Source organism: Scomber scombrus, chromosome 22 (genome assembly GCF_963691925.1).
Source record: "Scomber scombrus chromosome 22, fScoSco1.1, whole genome shotgun sequence".
Lineage (NCBI taxonomy): Eukaryota > Metazoa > Chordata > Actinopteri > Scombriformes > Scombridae > Scomber > Scomber scombrus.
In genome coordinates, this window is record NC_084991.1 from 18,030,462 (window position 1) to 18,056,282 (window position 25,821).

The 25,821-nt window shown below is 40.4% G+C and overlaps 1 protein-coding gene across 1 annotated transcript in view; it reads left to right on the forward strand.

The window, feature by feature from the left end:
- The window catches only part of tmtc2a (transmembrane O-mannosyltransferase targeting cadherins 2a), a 57,725-nt gene that overhangs the window by 22,633 nt on the left and 9,271 nt on the right, over positions 1 to 25,821 (forward strand). Inside the window, exons 2-8 of the mRNA XM_062443883.1 lie at positions 4,761 to 5,376; positions 19,334 to 20,168; positions 21,161 to 21,275; positions 22,242 to 22,327; positions 23,000 to 23,184; positions 23,459 to 23,537; positions 24,560 to 24,681. Coding sequence (XP_062299867.1) covers positions 4,761 to 5,376; positions 19,334 to 20,168; positions 21,161 to 21,275; positions 22,242 to 22,327; positions 23,000 to 23,184; positions 23,459 to 23,537; positions 24,560 to 24,681 — 2,038 coding nt within the window. The remainder of the gene's footprint in view (positions 1 to 4,760; positions 5,377 to 19,333; positions 20,169 to 21,160; positions 21,276 to 22,241; positions 22,328 to 22,999; positions 23,185 to 23,458; positions 23,538 to 24,559; positions 24,682 to 25,821) is intronic.

Below are 25,821 nucleotides of genomic sequence, written 5' to 3' on the forward strand. Positions count from 1 at the left end.
TCACCCCCTCCACAAATGGACCCCACTGCCTCCCATCCCCCGAAAAAAATCCTACCCACTAATGTCTCTTTTCAGCCCGTGATGGAAAGCCCCCCAATTTTACCAACCCCCCCCCCAACAAAAAAAAAAAAGAAAATTGAAAAGACCAAACCCGTCCTGTACTTTGAGGATTGTGAATAGAGTGCCCCGCCGCCTGCCTGCCTGCCTGCCCCACATACGGTGGCTGAATACAAAAGACCCCCTCTGTAAGAGCAATCACTACGGGAGACCACTCTATCTGCACCCGCTGCAGCGACAGGCCTCAATGAAGCCATCACACACTCTCGCACATGTGCACATACTCGCATATACAAGAACACAGACCCCGTAACCCTGTTTATTTCTCGAACCCTTAAAGAGGCACACACACACACACACACACACACACACACACACACACACACACACACACACACACACACACGCACACACGCAAACACTGGTCCCAGCCCATTCCCAAACCCTCATGGCTAATGCATTCCTTTCATCCTGCAGCGCCAGGCAGGAACAGGAGGGAGATGAGTGGTTGGCACTGATTTGAATATTTAAATTATTTATCACCGAAGTGTATTGAGACCCAAGACATGGCGAGGGACACGAGGGAGCTGGGTGAGCGTGAATCTAGCCATGTTTGGATTTGATAGTGTGCTGTTGCATGAGGTGACTGAAAAACAAGAAGCCAAAAAAAAAAAAAAAAAAGGGGGGGGCCACAGTTGTTTTGATGGGCACATTGATGGACACATTATGTATTCTGTTTCAGTAATGAATCAAAACTTCTCATATGAATTTCACAGTCTTTGTAGTAATGTGAGATAGCTATATTGTATATACACTCAGGACATCAGCATAAACATAGCATCAATAAAACTTTCAGTGTTGATAATCATTACATTTCAATATGTTTATAGCTTTTGTAACCTGAGTCCTTCCAACATCATATCATACTTGGCACTGTACTGCGACTGTAAAACATTGTATAAATAATAGCCCACTGAGGAACTACAGTACAGTGAAAGAGGAAAAGGTTTGTAAACTGAATGATGTAATTCCACTTTGACTTGCGTCTTGTTGTAACTCAGAGCCTGAGAAACACGCGCTCGCCTTTCTCCGACAGAACAATGCTGGGAAACATAGGAATTCATGGTAGCTCACGCGATGACAGAGTTGTAGGCTCAAAGGAAGAAACAATCAAATTAAGAATAATGCAATTAGCAGTTATCGCTTTGACACCACTTCTATATGCTTGGGTGCCCTTTTTTTTATTTTTCTCTTTTTTGTCTCATTGTCATTCTTTTTTTCTTTTACCTTGCTTGCTCTCATGGTGTGTACAGGCTCGCAGTGCAGTTTCCCTCCCTCCCTTTTCTTTATGCTCTCCGCACTAAGTAACAATCTCTAGACAAAGGAAGTCCTTGGCTGGCCCCCTGTCGCTGTCCTCTTTCCTCTCTGGTGCACCAACACAGAAATAGTGCTAATGACAATCAACAGCTCTGAAAATAGACTCGCGCCATTGATCCAGTGTGATCAAACTCAAGGAACAAAGTTGATGACATTCATTCTCACATCACCCAAGTTTGCAAGTTGCAACATGTGCTAGCAGCAGACTTGAATGTCGTAGTTTTTGATGTTTCGAGGCCATAATTTCCTCCTGTGGTGTCTTCCTGCATACTGTATGGGTTTTTTCTTGTCATGACACAGTTTATTTTATAATGATCATTTTTTGGATTAACTGTCAGTTGATTAAAATAATGTTCTTCGTTTATTCCAGCACATGAATCAGCTGGTAGCTCGTTAGGTGGAATTGCCTGCAGCTGAGTGTAGTTTTTAATAAAGCTCTTTTTCAAGAGTCACCAGTGTTTTAAATAGCTGGCCCAGTGTGACATGACAATGCAAAATCAACTGTAATACTATTGTACTTTATGAATCTATGTTTGTTCAAATAAGTTAAAACATAAAACCAAAAAGACTTTCCCTGACCTTCAGTTTTTCCTTTGTTTTGTCAGCGTGTGTTAGATTTGTAACTGATATGAAAAACTGGTGAGGTCATGTCTCTGAATCAGTCAACACCCTGATAAAACATGGAAAAAGAGTCAAATCTTAATACAATTAAATATAATTATAGGAAAATGAATCAGTGTTCATGTGTTGTTTTTCTTTTCCTCTTTCCTCTCTATATGTTTTGTCTGTGCACTAAAAATGCATGATTAAAAAAAATGTAAATACAATTAATTGATGAGAGTGACATGGATCTTAAAGGTGATTTAAAACCTCGGAAATTTGAGCTTGAAATAGTGAAAATGTAATGACGACAAAAATAAATGTTCATAACTAGAAAACCTAGTTACTTTCTTTTTCAGGTTCGTCTGCAAGTCAACAAGCAATCAACTTTTAAAATGCTTGTTTTCTGTATGGAGTTCGTATTAATAAGGGCTATGCTAACATTGTATCAGCTCCATCCACACTTAAAATAATGTCATCTAGATTAGGCAAAAATACAGCAGTGATGATATTGTTTATACACACAGATATCTTTATACTTTGTAACTTTAAAATGATATAAACTCAGTGGCATTTAAGATGTTTATTATTGATGGCGGCAGCGGATGGGTGTGTGACTCTAGTGTTGGGAGGTGAGAGTCTGAATAAATAATAAATCCACTTTTTAATTCTAAAAGTTTAGAAAATAAACTCTGAACTTGGCTCTGGATCAGAGTAGGATCCAATGTGCCTCTGAGTGTTTATTCCTCAAGAAGATGAGACAGCAGCAACACAGGACTCTACTCCAGCTCTGTTCCCAGCTCTTTCCTCCAGAGCCCACTCATCAGCAGCTGCCTGTCAGCAAGCAGTAGCTCCATCCCCCAGTCCAGCCCTGTGATCTATGCACATTTTTTCTTTATAACAACTGACGTGGATTTTTATATGATTGGTTCGTGGGAATAGTTGTGTAATAAATGTTTGAGCATAACCATGCCCAATTCAAACCCAATATCAGAAAAGTTTACAAAGACTTAAATGACAACATTTCAAATTTGGATTGAAACTAATTTCTAAAACTTTAAGATGCTTACTAATATGTACATAATACCCAAAATGACATAATTAGAGGGCTGTTTTGGATTTTGGCTTGCAGTGCCTGTAAAATAATTTCAATTTAATGCCGTACTGGAGTCTGCTGCCTGCTCGTTAGGTGACATTGCCTACAGCTGAGTATAGTTTCTATCAAGCCGTAAAGCCACAGTTTGTTCCACTCGGCAGGCTAATGACAATACAACACTGAGTGTCTTTTATCTTACAGTTGAGACAATGATTCAAACAGTGTCCTTTTTAAAGTACAGTAGTTTGCAAATGTTAAGTGAAAACACAGGCTTCATTATTATACTATAAGTGTAACCTTACATATTAACTTTGCATGGGAAACATTACTTTCAAATCAAGCCATTTTCTCCTTGTGACCTGTTCCTTTTTATTCTGTTTCATCTGTGTGTGCGTTCGTTTTCTCCATGACTGCTGTTTAGCTTCAGGAAAATCCAATTTACAATAATAATATATTTTTTGATTGACAGCATGTTGTTTGTATGCGAGCTACATCTCTGATTGAACACAATATTTTTGTAATAGTACACTTGTGTTTGATCCTCCCAGTGGGCTCTGAGTTGTTCTAGCTGCCATCCCATTCATCATTCTTAATCCCTGCGGCGGATCTCATTTGTTGCAGTATGTGAGTGTACACGAATTCAGCTCGTGTCCCCAGTAATGATCCGCTAATTATGAGAATCCGCAGCAGCCTCGGGGGGTGGGCAACCACCTGTCCTTGAGCAGGTACCAGTGACATATGTACATGCTGCGTGTGTGTGTGTGAAACTAACAATGCCACACATGTCTATTTAATCACACACTCTGTGGCCTGTTTATTACATTTGGAGTCCTTGTTAAGTTTGTTCATTAAATTTCACTTATGAGTGGATCATCAGCGAAATGGAAAAGCTATTATCCTACATACATAAGATGATGCTGTGCATGCAGCATGTGCCACACGATGGAGAACTTTCAATTCACTTGAATTTTTTCTTTTCTTCGTAAAAAGTGTTGCTAGCGATTGGGAAAAACAGACACTAAAATATCAGTATATTTAAAAAAAAATAGTTTAGTTTATAATGTTTTAATCAGATGTGGCACTATTGTTACAAGACTGCAGACACAGAGCATCAGACAAGTGACAAATGTTGGATTCATATATGATGCTAGCACAGTTAGGTCCCAGTTCGTCATCGTCCGTAGCGATAAAAGCAACAGCATTTGGTTGCAGTGTTTCACTCCTGTGTCCACGATTGTCTCTCAAATAAAGCTGAAATGGAGACTGCAGACTCAGAGGTTTTTTGACTGTCCACCGGCAATAATGTGCTCTGGCAGCCTGGCTGTGCAGCTCTCGGTAGGTTTGCAATGATCCACATAACGGACTCGAGTGTGCCGTTTGTTTTATGATCAGGAACAACGGTATGATATAACCAGATTCGATGAGGAAAAACGTTTTGTAAATGAAAATAAGAATCAGTAAAGAGATAATGCAGAACACTCCTAACTTTGTCTCTTCTAACTGGCCACTCCACTGGGAAATGTATTGGCCACCTGCGTTCCAAATAAAAATCCAAATTGCCCTCCTTTTGAATTTGAATGATTTCATAAGAATTGTGCTTGAGAGTAATTTATTTCCTCTCCTTCCACAGCCGAGCCATCAAGACCAACCAGGACCTTCTTCCTGAGACTCCCTGGACCAATATCCTGTATGATGACTTCTGGGGCACCCTGCTCACTCACAGCGGCAGCCACAAGTCATTCCGACCACTCTGCACCCTCTCCTTCCGCCTCAATTACACCCTACATGGCCTGCTTCCCTGGGGCTTCCACCTGGTGAACGTGGTGCTGCATGGGCTCGTCACAGCTGTCTTCACGGCCCTCAGTCGCCCGCTCCTGGGTGGAGGACTGTGGAGCCTGCTGGCGGGTCTACTTTTTGCTTCACACCCGGTGCACACTGAAGCAGTTGCCGGCGTGGTGGGGAGGGCAGACGTTGGCGCTGCATTGTTTTTCTTGCTGTCTCTTCTCTGCTATGCGAGACACTGCACACTTCGAGCAGACCCCTACGGGACCTTTCAGGCCCAGGGCTGTGGCGGCAGCTCTGTCACCTGCTGCTGGGGCTGGATGCTGGGCAGCCTGTGGTGTGCAGCAGCCAGTATGCTGTGGAAGGAGCAGGGGGTGACTGTGCTGGCCGTGTCGGCTGTGTACGACCTCTTCATCTTCCAGAGGCTCAGATTTCGCCAGGCACTTCTCCTCCTGCTAGGAAAGGTAAATGAATGCACACTGCTGGGGCCTGTATGTGTGTGTGTGTGTGTGTGTGTGTGTGTGTGTGTGTGTGTGTGTGTGTGTGTGTGTGTGTGTGTGTGTGTGTGTGTGTGTGTGTGTGTGTGTGTGTGTGTGCACTGGCTTTCGTTTTGGTGTCTGTGTGTATCCCGCTTCCTCTTCCTTCCCTCAGAGGCAAACCTCTGCCAGGCAGCCAGCTGCTAATGGTTCCTGTACGTTGGAATAAGGTTTGTGTGTGTGACATGGTTTTGCTTATCTGGAGATTGTGTGTTTGCTTTTCATTAGGAGTGTAATTAGGAAAGCTGTTTGCCTGTGCATAGAAAGAAAGAAAGAAAACTATTCCTATTTGTCATCCAAACAGGAAGAAACGATATGCAGAGGGGAAGTCTTCAGTTCCTGGCAACATTGCCACTAATGTTAACTTGCTGCAGTAAATAGACATACATGAATGAAAGCAAATCTAGATTAGGATCGTGTGTGTGTGTGTGTGGGTGGGTGTGTGTGCGTGTGTGTGTGAACAGGAAAAACTATTTTCAGGGTTAGTTTAGTTTAGTTTAGTTTTTTCATTTCAAGGTGACAAAAGGTATGTGGAGAAAAAACAATAACAAATTCTAATCTGGTAAATGATTTGTTCTTTTTGTTGCATAAGCTGTCTAAATATACCCCTGCCTGTAAACACATACACACATTCACACAGTCACACACACGCAGTGCTTCCTCTGCAGGACTCCATTTTCCCCATCCGAACTCAAGTTATTTGAGGAGGACAACCTTGACGCAGTGACTCATCGGATTTGGGGAATCAGTGTTTGAGTGGAAAGCCTCTTCACACAGGCACTCTACACTTAATTAGAGAAACTGCTCCTTAGCCAACATGATGGCCATCGTAAAAAACCTAACTAGCGTAATAAAAAGTCCCCTTGGGTTTACAGAGCAAGGAGAGTCTGGCTCTGAATGTGTGTGTGTGTGTGTGGAAATGTTTTTAGTAGTTTCTTCTTGTGGAAACATCTATAAATACCTCTGTTTACTGCATGGTTTGTGATGTAACCTTGCATAGTACATCACAAACTTCCTATAGGACTTCCTATTCTATACAAACTTGTGGGCTTGCACTTCTGAACCACAGTATGCATGACAGTCTTATTTACCCTGCCAGCATCCAAATGAAAATGCGTGCGACCTACGAGTGTGCAAGGCTTAACCGTACCTGTGGGGCAGCCTCTCCAGAAGTCTTTTCTGGCAGAATGATAACCCACAACTGTTATTGGAGGGCTTACAGTGAACGGCCCGCAGAGATCAGTGAGGGGGGAGAGTGAGCAGTTGTGATGTTTTCTTTCTCCTCAGCACTTGGCAGGAATGACTCGCGCATGTGTGCTGCTCTGACCGCAAGACCTGAGCAGATGCAGAACAACACCTGTCTTTCAAATTGTATCCAGTCATCTCTTAAACTTTGTTAGATTATCTACACAAAGTGGATGCAACTCATATGTTGATGGAAATAAACAAATATATAGTCATGAATGCAAAACAGAGACAGGAAAGAAAGATAACTCAACACATCACAAAATGACATCACCTCTTGAAATCCGATTTTGCCGTAATTTTCCTTGGAAAAAGTTTGGAAAAATATTTTTATTCCACACTGTCTACCAACTCTTCTTTGAATGATATTTACATTGTGTGACATTGAAACCTTAGACCTGTTTTTTTATGGTTGCACCATTCAACCCAATGGAAATACTCTGCATGTCTTGTGCCTCATTTCATACACATTATACAACAAAATCCAGCCAACTCAAACAGCTGTCACAATCACAAACCCTCGCTTTCTAAATCTGTATATTCCATCCATCCATTTTCACTTATCCCCTAGAGGATCGCAGGGGAGCTGGAGCCAATCTCAGCTGGACATAGGGCGAAAAGCGGGCCAGTCAATCACAGGCCTAACAGATAGTATAGAGACAGACAACCATTCACACTCACATTCACACATAAGGGCAATTTAGAGTCACCAATTAACCCAACCTTCATGCTTTTGGTCTATGGGAGGAAGCCAGAGTACCTAGAGAGAACATGCATACTCCACACGGAAGGGCCCCAGCCAGCTGGTGGGTACAAACCCAGAACCGTCTCGCTGTGAGGGTGATAGTACCAACCACTGCGCCATAGTGCCTTCCACTAATGGAAATTAGAGTAACTACTAAATGGCCCATTCTAAAATAAAAAATGTAAACAATATTCTAAATCTCTGCCTTCAGTATCAGAATATTTCAGAGCTCTGTTGAGTTATAGCATGACAATTTAAAATCCTAAAATGATTGTAGCATGCACAATACAAAAAGTAAAGGAGACTTGATTTTCACACAATCTGTTTTGCTCCTCGATATTTTTCAAATTGTCAACCTCAAAGCCAGAGGAAGAATACCAATTTCCAGCTGTACAACTAAAGATCTTGGGCTTCTAGGTAAGCGGACTGTAAAATATATGAATCAGGGCCAAATGCATACATAATATGCTAGGCATCTTTAGGACCTTGAATAGAATAGGAGGGGGAAAAAACCACATCTGTGGGTTTTAACTAAAGCTTGGCTGCACAGCATGGCCTTGTACTGACTGATCTGACTGGTGAGTGGGGTTGAAGAGGTTATGTGTGTTGAATTCTGCCACTATTTTAACAAAAATTGAAGGCAAAAAAAAAAAAAAGATTCCTTCTTAAAGTATTTGTATAATCAGGCATTTTTCTCCAGCCCCTGTATGAACAAAGAAAGTAGAGACATTGTCTTGAAAATGAAACCACAACCTGAAAAACATCTAGCACTACTTGTTCCCGTGTTTCAGTCTGTTGCATTACAATCTGAAAGATTTCATCACCTTCAGTGGTTGTCAGAAACCATAATGAAAAATCACATTTCCCTCTATATTTATCACACGGTGGAGCAGGGATGTCATTGGCAGCCTCCACCTCTTTGCCCAAACACAATAGCCCTGGCCAGCGTCCCTGTGCCAGCTCAGGTCCTGGTACCAATCCCCCCAGTGCCTCCCGCCACCGCCAACACATCTGGCTCATTTATCACTCTGGCAAATGCCCTCCTCTATTGCCCCAGTCACGGTTATCTTGGCAGGGAGCTCGTTATGTGCCGAGGCCAGCCACAGGGGCAATCACTTGCTCGATTATGAGCCAGACGTCTCGGCATTGACGCATGGGAACACAAAAGGCAGGAGGATATCGAGAGAGAATAAGCAAGGGAGAGGGAAACTATGCTCTCACTTCCTTTCCTTTATCTGTTCTTGATTTTTCTCACCTTCTGTGCCCTGAAAGCACTTTGGGAAGGAACGACTTGGCCTCTCCTGTATGATATTCTGCAACAGATGCATAGTCAGCCGACTTGGTGTTAAAAATAAATGGTAGAAAAGCAGTAGAAAACATTTGTGGTGGAAAACAAAGCAGCGTTTTCTATTTAATCAAAGTTTTTTTAAAATATTATTATTATTTCTGCCACAATGAATCAGAAGAATGAAAAGTCTCCGACATTGCATTACCTGACCGCTGCCTCACAGTGGCTGCAAACAATAAGGAAATGCAAATCAGCTGTTGTGTAGCGGAGGGGACAGCTGCGCTTCGACCAGCACTCCATTTCTTATCCTATTAAATCCCTAATCAGACCGAGATGAGATTTCAAATGAGACAAGGTAGGACAGAGGGAGAGTTAGAAAGTGACAGATGGAGACAAAGGAAGGTGTGCTGCTAGCACTGCAGTCTATTGAGAAGGAAAATTTAAAAGGCAAAATGAATCTTTTGCGCCAGGATCATGAGAACATAATGTCTTTGTTCTTTTTCAATGGGGAAAACATGCAGGTTGATGAATGAGGCGCAAGGACAGGGTGCAGGGAAATAGTTAGCTTTTGTTGGTATTAGAAAAAGTAAAAATCTCTCTGCTAAGCCTGAAGTAAACTGTTAAACCTTGGCAGGCAAGATTGGATTTAATTAAAAGGTGTTTGTTTAAATAATGAACTGAGATTTTAATCGTTTACTTGATTGAATAACAAAGACATCGGTGATCATCTCCTAACCCTTGCTTAAAAAGCTCTAAATGAAAAGCTGGATTCGATGGAAGGATGTTTTCTCACTCTTAATCTTCCAACATCCATATCTTTGCATTTTCTAACGGTCACTTCAGTGCTTTGCATCTGGAACCAAATGAAAGACGACAAATAGCATTTAACTTAGAGGCACATGGACAATGGAGGGATTTGATAGTATCCTTATCTGTGCGCAATTAAAGGTGTTACAGCCTCCTCATCTGTCTCAATGAGTGGAGGAGCCAGGCAGATTAAGTTCACTGCAATCAGCTGACACCTTGATAGATATTGTGCCAATTATCGTGTAGTAGAAGCATTGGGCTGTGAAATGATGCACTCTGTTGCACGTTCTGCTATATATTCATTAGATAGCTTGTATGCATGTTCTTCATTGTTTCTTGCACATCTAGACATTTTCATATTCTCATCTTTTCCAAATATGATTCAGTAGGTCGTCTTAATTACACAAACATGTCATAAATTGCTTGTTTGAACCTGATCAATACTACCTGTTCATGATGAGCTACCCATAAATAAATCCAAGAAGCATTTGAGACATACTGAAATCAAAGTGATTGCATTCTGGTCAGATGTTGAAAAGGTGTAAAAGCATTAGTCTCTCCGAGATTCAAATGCAATCTTTACTCCTCCCATGTTCAACTACAGTATGTCAGTAAGCACTCTGTGGGCACAGCCTCTACAGGGCCTGTCACCTGTTACAAGCAGAATGACATTGAAGGTAACATTTATCTGATCGCCAATCAGCTTGATTACTGACAATATGTGGGCGAGGGAGAGTCATGAAAGTATTGAAAGTTCACTCACTTACAGTCTAGAAATGTGATTCATACATATGAATTCATCCATCTAAATATTAACTGTTATTAAAATATTTAGCACAAGAAAACCAAGTTGGATCACAAATCTGATTCCTATCATCCATACATAGACTCATATTTGGAGTGAACAAAAGTGTATTAAATTGCAGCTTGATTGAATCTGGACACAAGACATTTTAAGTGACAAGTGTAAATGGGGCCTTAAATCACTTGCATGTGCCAATTAAGAACTAATCTGTTCTTACAAGTGGTTCTTGCATGACGCCCATTGTATTTTTTTACTTGGAACGTGTGTTTAAGCTGTTTCTAATGAGCCTCAATAGAACAAGTGAATTGATGAAAGTCTTTCAATTAACTTTGTAAGAAATTGGGTCAGCTAAGCTAAATCAGATGACATAAAGCGCATTTAGGGCTTATGTTGTAAACGCCCTCTGACACTGATGTCCACACATTATTCAGACATAAAGCTTTTTAAATGTCAAGTTAACACTGCTGACACCCTTCTTTTCATCAGCTGTCCATATGGACAGTGTGCAAAGCTTCAACCCTTTGACCCATCTCACTATAGGTCTCTGTGCCAGTAGCAGGGCTTCCATTTAGAGAACTACGGGGTAATTAGGTTACTTTATCAAAGTCAGCCCTCTCAATGCCAGCCATGTTGCTGTCTGATGACTTGGGTGAAATGTGCCAAGTCAGCAGAATCCAGAACACATTAGAGAGCTGGAAAAAGAACTGGATATATGCCTCATTGTACCTTTCATCTCAAGTTAGCAATGCTACTAGTAATGCATCAGATATCAGCACTGCTGGATATGCATTGCACAAATATACTGTGTCCAAAACTCAGTAGGCCTTTCCATGCACATGTTGGTGAGAAAGAACTGTTCCACAGTAGTGTGATGTACTTCCCACTTCAACTTGAACTAAAGTTTAAGACTTTTCACCAAACCAAATTTATTTGAAAAATGTAATTATGGTCTTTTACAGTATTATAGTCATAGTTTAATTAACTTAAACTATATTTAGGAGATACATATGAAATTGATTTTTTAGGGTGAACAAGAAAAGGTCTTAATTGAACATCTCAAACAGAAGTAAAAAATACTACAATATGTTGGATCAGCCCTGTATGCTGGGTTATAAATTATGAGCAGTTTAAATCGGACATGACTTTAACAAGAAAAGTCCGGAAGATTTTTCCCCTGCTGTCTTGCGTCAGTCCACAGCAGCTTTAAACAGTGCGCATATGAAGTCAGCTGTATCCTGCTGTTTCATCAGGCATGTTTTAAACACTCTGCACGCCACAGTGTCAACAGGCAGACCACACAGCTCTGGGATTAATAATATGAGAGCTAATAACAAATGGCACTGTTAAAAGATGAAGGCTCGGGAGCTGGAGATTGAGAGAATGAGAGAAGGGTTAATTCAGGAAAAAATGGGCTGCAAGACTAAACTGAGAGAGTAAAAGTAGTAGTAGTAGTAGTAGTGAGAAATCCACAGAAATTGACACTGAATTTCTAAATGAGGATCCAAAGTGGAGGAGATGTGTGGAAGAAAGTTTCAAAGGTTCAAAGGCTTGAAGTGAGTGGGATGTTAAGTTTGACAGTTGGCTGGGGATAATGCCAGCCGCCCTCCATGGATACAAACATATCTCATGAAGTCCAATCAATCATAGCTAGAGGCAGTTTCCAGGACTTTCAGTCAGGCAGCAGAAACTAAAAAACAGTAAAACTTCAACAAAACCTTTGAAGACGAACTCTCGAGACTAAACATATATTTGTGAAACATCTAGTATTTGTGGGCTCATTTTGTTGTTTGCGTTAGGTTGAAAATAAGGAATAACCCTAACATGATGTCACATCAGTATATTTCCAGCATGTTTTACAGTTGATTGCAGACAATGTTTTCATGTGTAAACCAACCCCATCCAAGACTGCAGATTTAAGTGGGTCATGCTAACGTTGCATATGCTCTCGAGATTTGTTCAACTCGAATCTGCCAAAATGTCTATCAAGGACAGCAGCAAAACCCTCTTAAAGCTTTCTAAATAAAGTTGAATTTTACATAAATAAGTTTAATTGCTTGTCTCTGAGTTGAACTGAACATAAACAGAAAGTACCCTTTAGATTAGCTGTTGTTGCTAACTGCATAGGGATTTATGTCTGGGGCAACTTGCTAGCTGACCATATGTTCAAAAGTGTGAAGTTAGCATGACCCGTTGGCAGAATAACCATAAATATGAGAAATAGACTTTTTGATTAATGAGGACATGCATATAGAAGCAAAACAGGCCTTTCCCATGACAGTTTGACTTGTCAAACACAGGTGTAGCTAATGCCATTAATTGGAGCGGCTCTGGTGTTGTGCATGTCAGCTCATTGGCACAACAATAAAGAGCTGAGCCATCATTAATGTGATGACTTACACCTGTGTTTTTCCTGCTAGCAGTCAAAATAGGCCCAATGAGAAAGGTCCATGAAAAGTGTAGTTTGTTCTCTAAGATGAGATAGATTTCAAGCCTAATTCTCAGAGCATACATGTACATACTTTACACTTTGAAGTCATAATTGGTTGTACTCATTATTTTACTCGTATGCATGTAATCTTAGATTCCCAAGTCACCAAGAAAGTAAAAAGCAGCCTCTAGTAAGGGTTGTGAAATTCACGATAGTACCAGGCCATCTGCCAATATCCCTCTAACTATAGATTTAAAATGTAAGCAAGAACTGTTAGGGAAATCAATAAATCAACAACTAAGTAGAGAGGTTAAAAGACTTTTTAAAGCAATTAGAGGGTGCAGTTGAGAAGGGAATGATTCAGATGTTAGAGGGTAATATGGGGTTATTGAAGAGCATTGTTCAACTGACTGAGTAAAAAGTATTGGTTACCACTCCAACAGGAGATAAATCCCCAGCAACTCTTCCAATACCAACATGCTTAAATAACCAAACTGCTACTGGTTGCACCTAAAAACAGTCAAATTCAAAAACTGAAGGTATATGTTGCTCTGTTTGTGGATTCATGGTCATACATAACTGAAAACAGCTGTTCACTCTGCTGTTTGAGTTGTGTGTGATTGATTGGGAAGTCAATTAAGGAACAATTTAGAGAAAAGACAAGGCAGCGAGGGGTAAAATGAAGTTCATTCACCTAACTACCACAAATGATTCTCTTCATTGGCTTATCTTCTGATCCCAGACAGAATTGGATTTCTCAGACAGTTACCTCCCTTGGCAGCCAATATGGGCTGATACATCAATAAGCACCCCCCCCCCCCCCCCCCCCCCCCCCGTTTTGTGCAAAAGACACTCTCTCTTATCTGTTATGTACCACCATTCAGTGTCCAAATCAATATCCAATTTTTTTTCCACTCTCATTTCCTTAAAAGGCTTTCATAGTGCTCGAAAATGTTGAACTGGCCCATCTTACTATTGACAGGTGACTTTCTGTAACTAGCTATGCCTACAATTCCTGAGGGGTTCCTACCTACCTCAGGGAACATGCCCTTCCACTCCTCATCTGGAGAAATCAACAACCAAGCAGGGGCCAATAGGTCTGGCGAGTCAAGGCTAAACCTCTTATTCTAATCCTAACATGGGTTCTTTATGGAGAACTTTGTTTTCCATCATGGTACCTGAGAGTGCACACATGAGCTTACTCATTGTAGGAGAGGAAATGTATGTCTCAAAATGTTATTAATGACAATTTAAAGCTTGTTTTTTTTGTGCACTCTGTGGCTTAAAAAATATATTTTATCTTTTTTATTGTGCAATATATTTAAGGTGGATTATGCTGAGTCTAAATTATTGCAGTAGTTGCATAAACTCATAAAGGAACATAAAAGCAAAACCGGATCCATCTCTTTGATTTATGGAGGGGGCGATGGTGGTTATTATCAGTCATATTAAAGCCAGTACTGATAACACAGCTACTATACCACCAATATGTAAACTTCTCTTTTCCTGGACAGAATAAAGAGCACTTACAGTTTGTGAGCATGCACTCGTGTGCACACGCAAGGCTGTAATTCCCCCTGGACAGGTTCAAATAGAGTTCATACTACACTGGTGTTTGGAAAGAATAAATGGCCTCAGAAAATAGGAAATCAGCAGCATCTCTGTGATCATCCCTCATGATGTTATGTCGTACTTAATCCACTCAGTAAACTCTGGGAGGACCATGAATAACAATAACCGTTTTGTTCAGTACTGCAACAGTCTTTTTCAATAACTTATATGACATTACATTTTAATCAGTGTTTAATGACAGCAATGAAATCAGACTCACTTAATCTTAGCGTAAACACAACACTAAATCAGATTTAAGGAGTAATTGAATTTCAGACAGCATCATCCCAAAATATGCTCATGAAGAAATCAGAAAAGCAAACAAAAAATGTCACACTGTCATCATTCTTATGGCCACACCTTCGAATGGGCAAGTGTAATTTCACAAGCTGCCGATCAAAAGGGATGTGATCATATGACCTTGTCACGTCTTAGCAACTGTGACTTAAATTGCAGACTTGCAGAGATCTATAAAAGCCCATTGTGAAGAAACTGAAATGAAGTTTTGGCCCTGGTGAGAGTCACATAGTTCCTGTCTCTGGTTTAGAATGTAATTTATGCATCAAAGATATTTTCCTCAAATTTTAAAGAGCCTCCCACCAAATGTTCTATATATCCTTCCAAATAAGTAATGTTCATCTCCTTGACGAAAACTATGACTAAATGTGTTCAAAAACCTCTTTTTCCATTACAAAGAAACATTAACTGTGACTATATCAATATGCAATATTGTTGATGAAAACAGATGAGACTAAAATGCAATTTAAAAATAAAATCTTTTCCAAAATCTCTCTTTATTTTCACTGAAAAGAAAAAAAGAGACAAAATAGTACAGTAGCGAGTGTTCCGTCTGTGTGTCTAAACTGAGATGTTCAGGTGCAGTGTTGAGTGTAGCTGTAGTGTCAACCATGTCTGGAAGTGCTTAGACCCCAATATGCAATGTTACACGCGTAAAATAGAGGAAAATAGAGTCTAGGTCATGTTTACGTATGTAAAATGCGTTCCACTACACGGCAAATGAAAACAGCGGTATTGATTAAAATAGCAGTGTATAATGTTACTTTTCCTTATGATGGTTGTTGTTATTCTAGTAATCTTGGGGGAACTGAGAAGTTGTTGTCTGTATATCTAGTTTTAAAGAGAGTATTAGGCCCAAATGTTTGAAGGTTCAAAACAAATATGCAAATCAGAACATGTTCCATGTCTGGATGTAGTCCATCAGACCAGACATTGTCTGAAAAGCTGCATTCTTAATCATGTGGCCTGTGTTTTTCATCAGATAATGATAAAATCAAATTTTAAGTTTGACCAAAATGACTCAACTACATTGGCTGAAATATACAATATAATCTCATGGATGAAAAAGACTAAAATGTCAACAGTTTTTATTGGCCAATACTATACTATGATAGTTACATTTTTTGACTAAGATAAGACTAAAACAACCAAACTTTTATCCAACTAAAACAAACAACAACAATAAAAAAAACAGAATGAGGTTAACTAAATATGATATAAACTAACAAGGACATTTGACTGAGGACAAAAAAATGAGATTACCTTTTTTTTTTTAAATAGACTAAATTTAAAATAAACCCTTTAGACGTTTAACGTGATTTTGAGCTAATGCCGTTTTAAACTTAGAGGTTTATAAAGGGATCTTTCAGCTGAGGTTGCAGTCGTAAATATCAGGCTGGGTGTTGTTTGACAGTTAGGTTAAAGGTGTTGCGTGACAGAGGACCTAATGGTGATCATGCTACAGAATTAATGCTCTTATGAGATGTAAACAGCATCTGCATACCAACACAATGAGTCCTAAGCTGATTACAAGTCACACTCCCTGCAACCCTGACAACAACAAGGAAAGACTTAGGGGGAAAAGCTTCTCATGCTTCAAATTTACTTCAAAGTTGACCTGAACAAGGTCAGAACTGAAGGGAATGTGGATTATAGGGGAAATGGTAGAAGTATCCTTTATAAGCAACCATTTTAAAGTAAGGGAATGTTGCTCAATTCTTTGATGTTGGTTTTTGAGTTTATTTATTGTCATTCTTAATAAAAGTTATTACGGGAAATTACTGGCAAACCATATCTCACAGGCTAAATCAGTGAGATATGGGTTAAAAAGAAGTTAAGACAATTATTTGAGTAGGTAGTATCCCTTGAGTTAATTTTGCAGTTTAGGGGCCCCTCAACATACAAAATGAAATGTGTCACAGTACAAATGTGAACATGTACTCAGGCTTTAAAAAATCATCAAATGTTCACTCTCTCTTTTATCTCAGTAGATCTCCCTTAGTCATATGTTTAACATGAGCACAGGGGAACAATTCAATTTTGTTTTCTCTGTCTCAGACTCCTGAAATTCTTCTGTCGCCTGTGGTTCACCTGACCAGATACATCATCAAATAATCCACATAATCATTAAGGTCCTACAGTAGGTGTGGCATTAAAAAAACAAAAAACATTTCAATCCATGTTGGACATCAGAGGTACTATTGTATTTCAAACAGGTTTCCCTGAAACAGCCCTGCTCTATTTTGTGAAATTTCTTTCAGTAACATCCACAATAGCGTTATGAAGTCTCCTGCCAGTTGCTGCTGCCTCCTGGCCTTTCATCCTGAACCAGCTCTTTGCCCAGTCCAGTACACATATGCCGTATCATCCATATCATCCTAGCTTATGAAAGAATGAGCTCTACCGTATGACATGCATGAGAAATGAGCAATATTTACATCTAATATAACAACGGAATTCATACTTTCTTTCATGTCTCTATGGCGACAACCCACATTCAGGAAGTTGCTCCTTTTTGGTCCTTTGGGAATTAACTATACACTGTAACCAATATTGCCTTCACGACAATCTCAAAGCTCTCTATTCCAATTTCTCTCCCTAAAGATGTCCTCCATATTTTCCCTGTAAAAAAGTTTTTTTAAGGAGTTTTCCCTTATTCGAATCGAGGCTCTAAGGATAGAGGATCTTGTATTGCTGTACAGATTGTAAAATCCACCGTGGCAATTCTCTGGTTTGTGATACAAATAACAATTGAGTTGATTTGTGCACTGAGAAACAACACCCTCTAGTTGTTTTGTGTGAGACAGACTTTCTTAATTACATTTTCTAACACAATGTGACACGTTTCTCTATAAAATGCTCATGTCTAATTAATCTCTTTTTGTAAATATGTAAATACCACTTGATAACATGATTGATCTGTAGTGATTTGTCAGAGCAGTGTTATGGTGAAGTTGGCACAGGAGAGCTGTAATCTGTTATTCTAAAGATAGCTAAAATGATTTTTTATAATTTTATTCCTGGTTACTCTGAGCTAGAAACACAGGCTACATTATAACTCAAAGCTGAGTCACATAACTAATTATTAATCAAAGTTGAGCCTGCATGTGATGCCATTGGTGATATCTTACTTCAAACTCTCGCCAGTTTTGAAAGAACATGAAAGTGCGCGTACAGTATGAAGAGTTCTGCTGCTTAATTCGACAAAAACCAAACCTTCCTTATGCCTATTCATCTCATGTGTTGTAAGGCTTTGGGGCTTGGTACCCAATCTTGAAATCTTTAGTTCTTTCTTTGTTAGTTTAGATGGTGGGTTTCGATGGTGGGTTTCGAAGCTTCCATATATCCCACAAGCTCTGCATGTTACCCCTCTCACTGGGGTTACTTGTTGTAGCATTGTTTCCATTTCCTCTGCACTCGTTCCAGTAGCTCATTTCTCATCCGGTTGCCCTGGTTCCTCGACACCTCACAGGTTATGTCATAGTTTTTTCAGACAATACGTTTAAAGGATTTTTTCTGGAAAAAGGCAAATATCTCTCCCCATGGTTTGTAATAAAAGGATTAAAATGCTCATGAAAAGGGTGTCAGCACCCTGTGACATCACTGTTGGGTGTGGTTACTGGTGCAAATGAGCACAGCCATCCACACCTAACAGCAGGGTTGTGAGGGGTAACCCTTTGAAAATGTAATACGTTACAGATTATTAGTTACCCTATTTAAAATGTAATAAGTAGGGCTGTCAAAGTTAACACGGTAATAACGCGTTAACACAAATTCATTTTAATGCGCACGTTATGTTTGACCCTTGTCCTGGCCCATAGTTTGGGAGATAAGGAAGCGATGCAGCAGTAACGTTTTGGATAACAAGCAGATATGGATCCTAACGAAAAGGGTCTTATGAACGGGACATTCAGCTCCAAAGCCCTGCCAGTTGGTTTGGTCAACATGACCAAAGTTATTTACATTTATTGTCGATGTGAACTGAGTTACCACAGAAGTACGTCGAGTCTCAACTACAACCTGCTGGCCAAGCATACAGCTGATACAGAGAGCCCTCCTCCTGCTACAAACTTGAAAAATATCCCTTTAAAATACATTTAGAACAAATGACCAAAAAAATGACTCGATTAATCACGATTAAATATTTTGATCGATTGACAGCCCTTGTCTTCATGTAAATAAAGTGGTGTTGTTTCTGGATGTGAGGCATTTTGAATTTCAAGAACCAAGTCAGTGTCACAGAGAATTGTGTAATTGTACATGAGAGCGGTTTGTGCCCCCAGGCAGCCATTGAAAACATTCCAGACATTTCTTTGGACAGTTTCTGTTTCTATACGGCGGTCGAATGATAAATCTGGGATTTCTTTGAAGTGTTTTTCCTTTTTTCCAAAGGTTGGTTTATAAATCAGACCCTAACAGCTCATGCAGAAAGATTGAACATCCTTTTTAATAACTTGTTGTTGTCACAGACAATAAATGTATAGGTCCATTTTTGGCTCTGTGGCTTAGCTCTGAAAAACTTGACAAGTATTAAAATATCCTTCTAAAATGAAAACAAATTCAGGTGCTCTGGATCACACACACAATGTTGTGGCTTTGAATAAGCTCTTCTAGACTGAAATGTTTATTTAGGTGTTTTTTCTCTCTCTCCACTTTCAGAAAAAGAACATCAGTGTTTTACTGAGCCTCGGTGTGCTGGCTACCTGGGGAGTGATCCTGCTTTCAGCTCGCCTTTACTGGATGGGCAATAAGCCTCCGAACTTCTCCAACTCTGACAACCCTGCAGCTGACTCACCACATTTTCTCACTCGAACACTTACATTCCTCCACCTGCCCGCCGCCAACGCCTGGCTGCTGCTCTGCCCCGACAAGCTCAGTTTTGACTGGTCCATGGACGCCTTGCCCTTGGTCAGGTCCTTGGCTGACTGGAGGAACTTTCACACTGTTGCCTTTTATGGTGGATTTATCCTCCTGGTTATGTTTGACTTCCGTTGCCCCATCTCTAAAGCTAAGGAAACCAATGGGAAAGCCCAGGTCACTAATGGAAAATCAATCACTAATGGGAATGGTTACCATGCCGTTGACACAAACCATAACACAGACCAGGGGCTGCCAAAGACCACCCTGAATGGGTCAGCTGGACTTCACCACTGCCCTCCACGGACGTCTCTGCCCCCTACAGAAAACCTAGTGCTATTTTCATTGGGCATACTATCGTTGCCTTTTATCCCAGCCTCCAACTTATTCTTTTATGTAGGGTTTGTAATTGCAGAGAGGGTACTGTACATCCCCAGTATAGGCTTCTGTTTACTGGTTGCTACTGGTGCAAGAACCTTGTATGTCAGACTGAGGACTAGAGGCTGCAAAGCCTTGCTGTTATGTTTCTGTGTGGGGCTAGTGCTGCTGAATGGGCTAAGAACTATTCAAAGAAACAGGGACTGGAGCAATGAGGAGAATCTCTACAAGTCTGGGATAAGTGTGAACCCTGCAAAAGGTAAGAAGGGCACTGGTTATCATCGGGGATGGGTATCAAACCACAGTAATTTTGAGTTGACTGAAATCTATCAAAAACTGTCATCAATATCAATATGATGTTATATAATTATCTCAACTTTGTTTTTGATCTAAAATTCCCAGATTTAAAACCAGACTTTATACATTTTCAAGAAGAACTAACACTTTTTCTTCTTACAGAAAAATTAAATGTATTAGCAATAAAATGCACCATTGCTCAATTCAATAGACCGAGGCTTAACTGGTCTGGTATAACCAATTGCTCAGGTGGCTAATGTTAGCTAATGTCAGTTAGCTTTAGATATCGCTATCTAACTGATATTACCAAGGCATTTTCTGACTGTACTTTACTTGTGCTGCTGTTAACTTATGTTTTAGCATTCACCATTAGTTCCTACTTGCTACCCGTGGCCACAGTGGCTGCAAGGCCGACAAACTGACAACAAAATTAACACACTGATACATTTGAGAAGATCGGCTTCCATTATTAAACAGGAAAAAAAGAAACAATTTCAAATGATATCCAGCTCTACTGTACCACATCCTTAAGTTAAGGCACGTCTCCTGAAACTCACATTGTTTATAGCCATGCTTAGGTTTTTTATATGATCTGGAAAGATGTGGAAAAAGTGGGAAAGTATGTTAGGATGTAACACAATGCTGCTTGGGGAGCTACAACACAGTTAAGACCACAGAGAAAACCACAATATCCCATCCTGCTCCTACATACAAGACTGGCTTTGAAATAGTTGAATTTACATACAGGAGTAATGGTATTTGCCAAATATACTGCAAGTGGTATAACTTTGTTCACAACCAAACAAAAGATGCAGTGATTATCTGTTGTTTATTCTGGCAAGTAATGGCCATTACTGTGATAATACTGCAATCATGCTGACCACTTTTTAAATAAATGAAATGAAGTTTTCCACTCTGAAAGTGCTTCTTTTGTCTGACATGTGTCTCCTGTAGCCTGGGGCAATTTGGGGAACGTACTGAAGAACCAAGGCAAGATGGCGGAGGCGGAGAGGGCATACAGAAATGCCCTGCACTACCGAGGGAATATGGCTGACATGCTGTATAACCTGTAAGTGTTAAAGATGCCTGTTCCCCCCTCCTTCCGTTTGCAGCTTTTTGACATGAACAGGTTCTGATTCATGCCACCCATCACTTGAAATCACAGTGGCAGAACAGGAAAGGTAGAAAGGGACGTGGGATACGAGAGAGAGAGAGAGAGGAGAGAGAGAGAGAGAGAGAGAGAGAGAGAGAGAGAGAGAGAGAGAGAGAGAGAGAGAGAGAGAGAGAGAGAGAGAGAGAGAGAGAGAGAGAGAGAGAGAGAGAGAGAGAGAGAGAGAGAGAGAGAGAGAGAGAGAGAGAGAGAGAGAGAGAGAGAGAGAGAGAGAGAGAGAGAGAAGGGAGGCAGGATGAAGACGGAGAGTGACAGACAGGAAGAGCTTAAAAAAGGCTGAATAAAAATAGATGTGGTACAGAAGTAAAGACACAAGTGAGACACCGAGCAAGGTGTGATGATGCAAGAGTTGGCAAAGGGAAAACTTTGTGTCCCTGATGGCTCTTTGTACCTTCTGCTACTGATTTGATTAGTCGTGGCTTTGCAGTGCCTGTGGGAGAACACAAAGCCACTTCCAATCCTGCAACGCAAAGTGTCAAAGGTGCCAAAACCTCATAGTTGAACCATGTCTCTGGTGGCACCGTTTTTCTCCCCCGCTTCTCTGTTCCCTCTCAAGTTACGGGCGTCAGGAAGCTGCAAGGCAACATAGAGAGAGTTGCAGCCTCTAAAACAGAGGTGCTATTTGAACATGATGGATGGTTATTGGGGTTGTGCATTGGTATCCTGGGTAAGGGGATACTGAAGCTACTGCAGTTTTTGTGTTTTCCTTTCTTAGCTTTCACTCAGAGTCCCCTCATCACTTTGACATGTTGTAATTTTGGTCAAAGCCCTACTCAACTGTCACAGATTTTTTTTTTTTAATTAAAATAAAAAAAAGATAAGTCTTGTGTTATGTCTCACTTTATTACATTTTTTTTGTCTCAGGGGTTTGCTGCTCCAGGAGAACGAGAGGTTTTCTGAGGCACTTCATTATTACCAATTGGCCATTGGGAGTCGGCCAACACTGGCATGTAAGTACACCTTACAAAGAAATGATGATTGGAGTGATCAGTGGATAAATTGTCCGGGATTAGATGTTCTAACATTTTACTCGATTTGACTGACTCTTTGTTTGGACCGTTATTGGATCACCATCTTGCTGCAGTTTTAACACTGAATTAGATGTGGTCATCTTGGGAAGGCTGTATCAGGCTGTTTTAGTTTGACAGCGAGATGATGAGATCCAATCTCACACTTGAGTGCTCCTGTGTGAGATGAGGGGTCCGTCTTTTACAGTATCAGACTCTGGCCAAGGACAGTTTTTACGAGAAAGGACAAAAGATAGAATCATTTCCAAATCCCTTTTTTCTTTGATAAGGTATCTTCAGGTCTTCTTTCTCGCCTTAATCCCATTTTAGCCTAATTTATGCCTACTTTTCTTATGGCAGTTTTATCTGCCTTTGGCTTTTTGTCCTGTCTCCTTTTGGTTGCATTATTGTATGTTCATCTTCCCCAACTATATCTGTGCATATCCTACTCATTCTGTCTACTCTAACATTAGTCTGTGGACGATTAAAAGACAGCAGGTTGTAATTCTGTGTTTTGAATGTTGTTTACACTTAGATTGCAGATTGTATCCTTTTAATATAATTATATCTATAATGCTTTAAAATCTCTGTCTTTCTCTCCCGTCCTCCTCACAGCGGCCTACTTGAACACAGGAATCGTCCTTATGAACCAGGGCAGCCTGGAAGAGGCCAAACGCACCTTCCTGACTTGTGCTGACATTCCCGATGAGAACTTGAAGGACCCCCACGCCCACAAGAGCTCAGTCACCAGCTGCCTGTATAACCTGGGAAAACTGCTTCATGAACAGGGCCAGCAGGAGGTTCGTGTGTCTAGTTTGTGCTGAAAGAACCAAATGGAAATTAAGGAGTTGAATGCATGAAGTTGAATGCTGTACATACTTTGTACAGCTTCATTTTTCCTTAATGTTCGACTAACAGCTCAACCATGTAGAATTGGCCAAGCGATTGTGTTGAGAGTTGTGTCCAGCCAGTTTTGCAAAGAGCAAGAGTCCCTCATCAATTACACGGCCTGTTTTATGCTGATGCAGAACAAGAACTGGACTTGCTAAGCTCATGTTTTTTCCTCCACTACAGGAGGCCTTGTCTGTTTATAAGGAAGCGGTGCAGAAAATGCCCAGACAGTTTGCACCGCACAGCCTTTTCAACATGATGGGTAAGTTACTGTTGGAGCCTGTTTCACCATGATTCTTTGTTTGTGATACATCAACTGCAATTGCAGGGTTAAAAGTTCACTACTTAGGTGATACCTGCTTTATGAAGTAACATAATCATTCAATGAACAGAAATGCTAGAACAACCTCATGATTGTTTTATGACGCGAGTGAAAACAATGTAGACCAGCGCTGACTTTGGCTTGAGCTTCGGTGATGAAACGTAATGTTTGTTTCCACTGTAGATGTTGGTCTTCCATTTTATCTGAGCTTTCAAATGAATTCAGCAAATTGACATGAACTCACTGCCAAACAAAACTTTCAGAAGACTCGAACCACCTGTTTAATTTCAACATTGTAGCTCTCGAATGCGTGCACAGACTTTGTGTCCTCTTGAAGAGGATTGAAGCTAATCCGTGTAATAAATCACATCCCTTTCTTTGTTATTGTAAACCTAATTACATTATTGAAAGCTCATCCCGATGTCATGTTTTGGAGTGCGGGGAGGTGTCCACATGAATTCCTTGGACAGTCTGAATGAAAATGGGAAGTGTGTTTAATCAGGTGGAGGGAGGGACTGAAGGAGGTCAGTGTTTGCATTAGTAGGATGTCCAGGGGATAGTTTGTTCATACTGATGTCATCAGCTTGTCATTTTACCCCGGGAGCCAACAGCATGTCCTCAGATCAAACAAATCTCACAGAGTTTTCTAACAAAAGTATTGTTTTTTCAGAGGATGATGTGTTATAGATTGCACTGCAATGAGGGGAAATAAGTTTTTATTCAGCGTGTGAGGAATGCTAACCCTATGGATAAGGGGCAGCAGAGTTCAGATCAGTTTATCTATCCTGCACCTGTTTGGAAAAAGTAACCAAAGCTACCAAACTCCAAAGATATGAAAAAAGGGGAAAATATTCTCTAAAAGAGAATTGCTGCTTTTTCTACTGTACTCTTACTTTTAAAAGAAATTAATCCAAAAACAAAAATGCTAGTCTAATTGAACTCTGACATTTCCACTATTCCAGGAGAGGCCTTCATGCGGCTGAATCGCCTCGAGGAAGCAGGTCACTGGTACAGAGAGTCCCTCAGGGCCAAACCCGACCATATACCCGCGCATCTCACATATGGAAAACTCCTGTCTATCATCGTAAGTCACATTACATACACTATGAGACAAGACGAAACGTTACATTAGTGGGTTAGGGTTAGGGTTAGGGTTGGTTAACTACCAAGCAAAGTGTAATTAAATGGGATCTGAAGTGGCAGAATGGAGTGACGAATAATGCATATTGAGTGACTTTATGGAAGATAGAGCAACCAATCCTATCGATTCCTCTGCAGAGTCTGATGAGGTGTGATAATTGTTACGAGGTACGAGTCTCAAAGGCGAACGCTCAACAAACTCTTCTCCCCGATCACAAGTCATTTAGAGGAATAGTTGTGCATTTAGATAGATAAAATGAATGAAATAGATGAAATAGAAAGAGGATCACGTTGTAAAAAACAGCAATGTTGTGATACCCATTTAGAATTTTGGATTAACCTTCATTCCGGACTAATGCCCAATAGCTTTGAAAACTAGCTAAATAATAGCTGCATAAATTTGTGTGCGATGTTTGAAGGTTATAGATTTTGGGAGTTCTGGTGTGGATGAAAGCTACCCCTCTGTGATTGGATGGGTTCCAGATTATGTTTGTGTTTTTCTGCCCCTTGCTGTGTGAGACTGTGTGCATATATTTGTATATATGTGTGTGTGTGTGTGTGTGTGTGTGTGTGTGTGTGTGTGTGTGTGTGTGTGTGTGTGTGTGTGTGTGTGTGTGTGTGTGTGTGTGTGTGTTAGAGGACAGCAAGGGTACACAACTTTGCCCAACTGCCTCCAAATGTTGCCTTGCCCTTCTAAAGTTTTTTTTTTTTTTTTTTCCTGCTGAATAAAAATCATGCTTCCTGTCCTCTCACCACCTTTCCTGTTCCATAAAAATAAAAAAACACTCTTATGTGATAACAGATGTGTTCACAGCTGAGACAAGTTTGGATGTGGGAGTTGAACTTTCTGCCCTCTATAACCCCTCTAGAGATGTTTGACCTCTCTCCTTCCACAGCCGCGAGTACTGAGTAAAGTAACTAACCGCACAGCCTGACACACTCACACACAGTTGAAGCAGCAGTTCTCAGGGGCTTTAAACTTCAGTTTTGATCATTTCCCCTCTTCGATGAAAGATTTGAAGATATACATAGCACACTCTAACACACACACACACACCTACAGTAAAGAGCAGGTTTAGATTAG